This window comes from Eucyclogobius newberryi, unplaced genomic scaffold (assembly GCF_026437365.1).
Source record: "Eucyclogobius newberryi isolate DKJ021-1_F unplaced genomic scaffold, fEucNew1.0.hap1 SCAF_19, whole genome shotgun sequence".
Classification (NCBI taxonomy): Eukaryota; Metazoa; Chordata; class Actinopteri; order Gobiiformes; family Gobiidae; genus Eucyclogobius; species Eucyclogobius newberryi.
Genome location: NW_027315823.1, coordinates 29,164,869 through 29,173,269, shown reverse-complemented (window position 1 = coordinate 29,173,269; position 8,401 = coordinate 29,164,869). Strand labels below are relative to the sequence as shown.

The 8,401-nt window shown below is 39.8% G+C and overlaps 1 protein-coding gene across 1 annotated transcript; it reads left to right on the top strand.

The window, feature by feature from the left end:
* Positions 1-517: 517 nt before the first annotated feature.
* On the top strand, positions 518-7,656 carry tbc1d20 (TBC1 domain family, member 20). Its single transcript, XM_072452601.1, has 8 exons — positions 518-887; positions 1,945-2,130; positions 2,470-2,550; positions 3,647-3,833; positions 3,905-4,006; positions 4,615-4,756; positions 4,823-5,001; positions 5,412-7,656. The coding sequence occupies exons 1-8, from the start codon at positions 824-826 to the stop codon at positions 5,671-5,673; spliced, it is 1,203 nt and encodes a 400-aa protein (XP_072308702.1). The 5' UTR covers positions 518-823; the 3' UTR covers positions 5,674-7,656.
* The last annotated feature ends 745 nt before the right edge of the window (positions 7,657-8,401 follow it).

Sequence of the window (8,401 nt, the reverse complement as noted above, 5' to 3'; positions counted from 1 at the left end):
ATGTGTGTTTAATATGTTTATGTATGACAAAATGTTTGTATTTCATGTTTGAAAATATGTGCACATAAAGCGAGATAAGATAAGAAGTTGCGCCATAAAGCCTAACATTTGTATCTTGTATATTTTGGAGTCTGAGAAAAGTAGTATACCCCTACTTCGATAAGTAAAACAACAACTTCATTATTGTTATAAAATCTGACGTTATTATAGGAGTTCAAATTCATATTGCAAATACAGGCAATCTCCGTTCAATTTTATTTTGTTTAAGATTGAATGCTATTTTTGTAACACTAAAACAGATTGGACTTGGTCAATTGCAAAAAGCCTTCGACCTTTTTTTTTTACATCTCAAAAGGCACATATGTGTTTTAACAGATAAACTCTTCTCCAAAACAGTAAACAGCAACGGACGAAAACTAAGCAACGAGTTTCGTTTCTACGTCACTGCGTCACGTGGCCACTTCCTGTCTGCGTGACCCGGCCTCCTGCGTCATTACGTCATCATTCAGCCCGCTAGCCTGGAGGAGATCGTTGTATCCCATTCCTAGCTTAATTAAATCAATGTAAACATGTAGCTTTATCGTCTTTTAGCCATCGCAACGCACTCAGCAAACGCCTCCGCTCGTATCTGGCCACCGGATTCTGCTCGTTATGGCTTTTTGAAACGAGAAAAGGATGTAGTTTGCGTTGGCTGTCAGTGTCATGGGCTGTGTCGTCTTGCTAGCGTTGCTAATCAAACGGCTCGTCACTAGTAGTAACGGGGTCATAAGATTGAGGTCCAAACAGGTAATGGCAGGCGTGATTGCGTGAAAAGAGACGGAAAATGGAGACGTCGGAAAGCGCTGGTCCCTCGTCGTCGCCCGTGAACGGAAGACAACGCAGCCGGGGTAACGTTAACGTGGCTTTAATGTCCGATCAATACTTTTTGTTTCATTGAATTTGCGATGCGAAATGTGGAAACGTTCAAACTGGAGGTCCTGGTTGATATAGATTTATGTTCCTAATCTGTTTGAGGGACATATTCTTTCACATTGCAGTTTAAATGTGACTCAACCCAACAGCCCTGAAGTAAAGTAGAGCCTTTCTGTTGTCACATTATGCTCTTTTCCATTCATGATTAAGCACCACTTATCAGAAATGACCCATCTTTTACCTTTAATTGGGCAAGATAACGGTTGAATAAATTGAAAGCCTCATTTCACGAGTCACTGCTGTTCCAAAGGGCATTTTATTGTTCTAAATTGTGTTTCATTCCTGCCTTTTTCCTTTGTATTAGATCTGATTTTGTACCTCAATGTGAAAGAAAGAGGGTTGAAATAAATCTCATTCGGACAGTTCATTATGTGTACATTTGCATGCTCAAAAGGAATCTGCTCATCAACAACTGGTGTCACGTGTCAGTTAATCAATTGTGTGCATCATGTTCTCATCTTGTTCAAACCTGCACTGGTCGTGACTTGTGAACAGTCACAAACTAATCACATAACTCACATCGGATGAATCATAGTCACTGTCATGAAAAGATCCCCAAGGCTGTTTCGTATAATATGTTCAAAGCCAAACTTCTCATTAAAAAAAAACTTGTCATATGACCTGGTTTCGTGGGATTGTGCCTGTAATCAATTTTAAATCAATCAAGTGCTAGTTTTTCGAAAAGAAAAGTGCAAAAATACAGGAAATAGCATTGAGTTCTAGATTTTGTAAACCTCTAATGAAAATGCCATTCAAAACGCATAGACAATTAGCGTACAAGGAATTTTTCTGACCGTTTAAAAGTCAATTTAAGAGTAGTTTAATCTGTCATATGCACTTTTAACTGAGCGTAAACACAGGAGTCCAGCCCGGTCAGACGTGTTTGGCCCGAAAACACGGATCGACCGCTCAATTCACCCAATGAAAGACTAGGGAGACTTAAGGCTAACCCACTTTTGCATCTTGTTTTAGACCCCGACAGCAAGCGGAAGAGGAAGATCGCGGACATCTCCCAGGCTCTGAGTGCCAGTCCTGTGGATGTGGGGGCTCTGAGGAGGATGGCCATCAGCGAAGGTGGGCTGCTGACCGACGAGATCCGCTGTCAAGTGTGGCCTCGGCTGCTCAACGTGCCGCCTCATGTGTTGGAGCTGGAGCCAGGTACTGGGCTTAAGTTTCAGACTGAGAAGATGATGACGTGACTATATTGGATCTAACGTTCCTTGCAGAAAGTGAAGCATTTTGAAAAGTCTGGTGACGATGTACACAAACTAAAATACTTTGTTTCGCTTTGTCTGCTTAGAAAGTTGACTCCAAGCATATTTTAATACAATGGATAGTATTTCATAAAAGTTGAGTTAGCATAGTAAGACTCCTTGAAATAGATATGCTAAATCTGTTGTCCAAAGATGTGCTGAATAAAAATGCTGACTGTACGAGTTGCAACTTCTCCCATCCATTTATTTCAATGTTTGACTCATGGGAACTCCACTCCCCTAGAAACTGTGGATCGAGAGAACAACAAGGATTACAACCAGGTGCTGCTGGATGTACAGCGCTCACTGCGGAGGTTTCCTCCTGGTGAGTAAAACTTCCATTGCTTTAATGTGTGTTAACATAATTTAAAACCCACCAGTAAAATAAATCCTTGATGTTAAATGATATCAATTGGCTGTAACAATCACAGTAATTACACACTAGTCAAACTGTTTTTTATAAAAAGTTTTGTGAAGCATAAATCATTGTGCTGTCTTTTGTCCCGCTGTTTGTTGATGCACTTCGTTTTTATTTCAATTCATATCTGTTTCCATATCTGTCGTCGTGACAATATATTTTATGAGACTTTATCTCTTGTAGATCTGGGGCGATTACGCTGTTTCGGCACAATACAAAACATGCTGCATCAAGTGTTATGTTTCAACATCATAAGGAACTGTTATACTTTACCCTGAATACATTTAAATGGAATGCACAGGTTAATGTTTGGCATAAGTTTCAGTCCAAATAGTGATACCAAAACCACCTGTGTCTGAAAACACATGTACATGAAACATAAAACATGATCGTTTTAGATTTTATGATGTCATGGTGAGGTCAAGTACTTCGATGTACAGTGCTGCCTTCTCCTGTCCTGGCAGAAGTCCTGTTCACTTTGGACTGAGAAAGCAGCTTTATCACTACAAAATATGTAGTGTATCACAGCAGAACGAAATATTGTCTTTGTTTTACCTGGGTGCATTGCTCTGAGAATCTACTGGCTACACTGGGATTGTACAAAGATGTTTTGTAACAGACCGTGGCTCCCATGGGACTTATCTGTGGTGCACTATTGCCACTATGACAGAGCTTAAACTGTTTGGACATTATATAATCAGTTACTGATTAACAAACATTTCAGTAGTCTCTTGTTGCAACTCAACAATGTAAGCAATAATGAATTGAATTTATTCAGGTCAGTTGTCAGTCCATATGTTCACAGTATTTACAACTATATTTGTCAGACGTTATCCACATGTGCAAGTTTGTCCAGAAAAAGTAGAAAAAGACCAAACATTTCCTTCTTTATTCTTCAAAAAACAATAGTAGAAGTTGTAGTTTGTGCCAATAAATCCAGTCTCTATGCAATTGCATATGCAATTGTTCTAAATAAAAGCTAAACCACATGTTGTTGCTGCAGGTATGCCGGACGAGCAGAGGGAAGGTTTGCAGGAAGAGCTGATAGACATCATCCTCCGAGTGCTGAAACGAAACCCCCAGCTGCACTACTACCAAGGATACCATGACATAGTCGTTACCTTTTTATTAGTTGTTGAAGAGCAGCGAGCAACAGCTCTGGTGGAAAAGCTGTCCACTCATCACCTCAGGTGCCTTGTGTCTGACTCCAGTCCAACTCTGTTGGGGCTCATCAATAACAAATGCATTTTGTTTCCTCCAGGGACTTTATGGACCCCACAATGGACAATACTAAACATATACTGAATTATTTGATGCCTATCATTGATAGGGTCAATCCTGAAGTACATGATTTTATGCAACAGTAAGTACTTTAAAACATGTAGAAATGTTTTTACTGAAATTAGGGTTGTCTCAATACTAACATCATGTTCTACTGCTTGTTCCTGTTCGGGGTCGTGGGTGACTGGAGCCTATCCCAGTGACTTTGGGCAATACATTAACTAACATACACTAACATTTCACACTCTTAGTTCAATATGAAGAAATGACCTCAGTACTCGATTCTGATTCAGATACCACAATAATAATAGTAATTAAAACATAGTTTTTTTTAGAAAAGTAGTCATTCTCAATCTGCGAATCGAATATGGGAACTGGGGTTTTATGTCCTACTGTTTTTCTCTACAATTGAACACTCCTGGATGAATGAGGGATTAAACAGACATGTTTTTTAGACAATACACATTTTCAACACAAATAATAGTACCTACTTTATTTTACCATTTGTTCTGACGAAGCTCAAGAGAATTCTTTTGCTACCGATACTTGCTTTATGACCATCTAGTTTCAATACTACAGTAGTTTTAGTATTGATTAGTATCTGATTTTTCATACTTTAGACGACCCTAACTGAGATTGACTACAAAAGGATTCACTGTTAAATCACTCGTCACGTATTTCCTCTTTTAGGTCCGAGGTGGGCACGGTGTTCGCTCTAAGCTGGCTGATCACCTGGTTCGGCCATGTCCTGTCCGACTTCCGACATGTCGTGCGGTTATACGACTTCTTTCTCGCGTGCCATCCATTAATGCCCATCTATTTCGCTGCTGTAGTAAGTACTTCGCTGCGACGCTGGTCTTGCATTGCACAGAAACTGACCTGCCGTTTTACTCTTTAGATTGTTCTGTACAGAGAAGAGGAGGTACTGGAGTGCGAGTGTGACATGGCCATGGTTCACCACCTCCTCTCTCAGATTCCCCAGGACCTTCCCTACGAGACCCTCATCAGTCAGGCCGGAGATCTGTTTGTCCAGTTCCCGCCCTCTGAACTGGCCAAAGAGGCGGCCTCTCACGACAGGTACTCGCATGTAACATTTGCATGTTTTTCCAAGTAAATGCGAAGCCTGGGGCCGTTTTCCACTCCTTAACAACACAAACTGAACACTATTCTTGGAAAAAGTAGGACTGATCAAATGGATTAACGAGGGTTTTGATATTTTTACTGAATCACAATTGGTCAAATCACATGGAGCGATACAAAAAAATACAGTAATGTCATTGCAATCAAACCAAATGTTGCTATGTATTGGAAGAAACCTCGGTAATATGTCTGCTATGTATCTTTAATCTACTGTCTGAAGCTTAACTACACTTACACACTTGCATTATTAATCACCTCACAAACATTGCTCACATTCGTTTTCAAGCAGACTTTTATTTTTTACAAACATGCACCGTTTTCCTCTTGTTTCTCTTCTTTTCTTCAAGCATGACTACAACTACTTTTAAGGACTTTGAGCTTGCGTCTACTCAAAGACCAGACTCGGTTCTTCGGCGCCGGCGCAGACAGAAGGCGGGGACTGTAGAAGGCCCCGCCCCCTCGGCTGTGACGGCGGTGGCTCAGCCTTCAGCTGCACGGCGCTTCGTCCGATTGGCCGTCATGGGACTGACGGTGGCTTTAGGGGCGGCGGCTCTGACACTGGTCAACACTGCCCTGGAGTGGGCCCCCAAGCTCAACCTGTTTCCTTGAACTGCTCCACTCTGGACCCTTGTGTTAACCCAGACTGGAATCAGATTTGTGTCAAAATGTGTGTGACGTCAGCCCACAGCGGTTGTACCTCTTCACCCGCTCATGTGAGACACTGTCCGTTCCCTTACAGTCGTTCTAAACACTCCTCCAGTTCTGTCCTTATCTGTGACGTCATCGCTACTGTAAGAATGTACAACGGTGACAGTGTCCAGGATGTAGACCACCTAAGGCTCAATTGGCTTCGGTCACCTGAAATAAATCTTTGAATAAACATTATGCCTGGCCACTTCTGTCCAAAACGCACAACTACGCCGTCATGATGTTTTTTGACTGATCTTCAGATACATTTTTATTTGTTCCACTAAACCGGTCGGCTGAGGCTTACCGAAGCCTTGTTTTTACTTCTAGGATCAACAGATTTAAAAGCAGAATCATTTTTTGATCAAATCTGATTCCACTCCACCTTCATCCACTCGACGTCTGGATTATATTGTCAGAATAATAACTGCTTTGTGACTTAAAGATTTCCCTCCTCCAGGACATCCGAGGATCCTATGTAAAAGAAGAGACTGGATTTTATTGAAGAGGACACATCCTATTATGTCAAATAAAGACTGTATTTATACTAAGTATCTTTATCAAAGTTTATTTATATAAGGTTATAACGAGTGCTTATAGGGATTTATGCTGATGGCTTAGACTTGAAATCGCTGCCATTTTAGAGAAGTATGAACGGTCTGGATGGAGGATTGTGTGACTTGATGTATATTTGCTGTTTCTTTTTGTTTTAAATGTTGGTCATGACACACAGACACAAGGCAAATGTATAACAATGTCTATTAAATAACAATAATGCAACGCTGTTTTCATTTAATGTTTACTTCAGTGTTTTTATGACAAAATGGTGCAAATTTACTACTTGCTACTTTGAAGTATGAGTAATACATTATAACAATTGCATTTAAATCAGTGTTTTATAAAATGCCTGTGTTTCATGACCTGAAAACTACGCCTCAAAAACACATTTCCATTGTTTGCTTTTTATAAATGCTGTCGTGTTATACAGTGAAACAAGTTGGTGCACACAATTGATATGCTCCAAAATGTCTTTCAGTCGATGTCAGTCTTTTTAGCGTGTGCATATTGTGCGCACCAAATAGGATCTGCATTTTTGTGTTCCCTTCTTGGATCTCGCGTGCTTCTTTAGGACAGATGTGCGCGTTCCTTTCCTCCTTCATAACTTAGCACCGCCTCTGCGTCTTCTTTAAAATAAATGTCCCAACATCCACAATTTGACACTTTGGTTTTTTATTTCAACTCACGTGGTAAAATGCTTTCTTGTGTGAACCAGTGCAAAGAAGCATTTATTCAGAAGTTTTTATTCATTCTCAGCAAATTTAAATCAAGCCTTCCACAGATTTACGCTTCTGAATTGAGATGACAATTTTAAATATATATTTTTTTTGTTTACTGATAAGATAAGATAATCCTTTATTGTCCCACATGGGGAAATTTCATTGGTGCAACGCAGGTAGATACAGAGGTAGATACAGAAGAACAGATCACTTATAGGAAGTCTGATAAACACTTTCAGTAGAAGATCTCCTATAAATAAATAAAAACTCATTATTTAAATCTTTCATTTGCATCCGTTTTAAATTTTGAAGTATACTTTTTCCAGCTTTCACATCTTTTCAGAGCGCATTACTTTTACAGAGCACTTTTTATAGACAAATGTGTATTATTTTTGTGACATGCTGGAGTTCTTTTTTGCCATATTTAGTTGTTGCCTTGGAAGTCTCACACTGGTTTAAGTTGTTGGTATTATTAGTGCATATGAAGGTCGCTACATGTCAGACATCTGCACTCACTGTTTTTATGATTTAAATGCACTTAACTTGCCTTTTATTTTTTTAAATTTAAATGTGTTTTATTAATGTAAAGCTGTACAGAATATTAACATAATAAACCAGTCAAAATGTTGTTTTTGTCCACTTTCATACAAATATCTCATACTATGTTTATCATACTTGTTGCTGGAATCTGGTTGAACTCACTCAATGGAAATTCATTTTCTACCGGTGACTGGAGCCTATCCCAGTGACTTTGGGCCTTAGGCGGGGCACAGCCTGAACAGGGGCCAGCTCGTCACAGGGTTAAACACAGAGACATGGACACACAGGCAAACATTCACTCACAAGTGGCAAATGGACAGTGGGAGGAACCCGGAGAGAACATGCAAACTCCTGAGAGATCATGTGATTTTAGTCTGGCCCGGGAATCGAACCCACGATCTCCTTGTTTGGAGGCGAGAGCTGTGCACCCGCAACCTCGAGAAAACGAATGAATAACCTGAACTTAGCCTAAACTCAAACTAAAGCAGCTTCTAGCAACAGGCCTCAGTTGATAAAAGTCATACAACAATGTGACTTAAAATACACAATAATTAACCTCACAATTGATGAACGTAAATAATTTTGCTTTCACAGTGTATTCTTGCAATTTATTGGTCAAAGTAAACTTCAAACACCTGAGTGAGCAAGATATGCCTTTCTTAAATCCAATTGTTACTTCATGGCAGTTTAAAACATTCAAATACACTTACAAAATGCTTGTCGCCATGTAGAGTTCCTTTAATGCAACTCATTAAATGCAAGCGAGATATGTTTAATTGTATTGTGTGGAACATCCCAGGCAACGCTAAAGCATCTCATAGTTACAAAGTGCA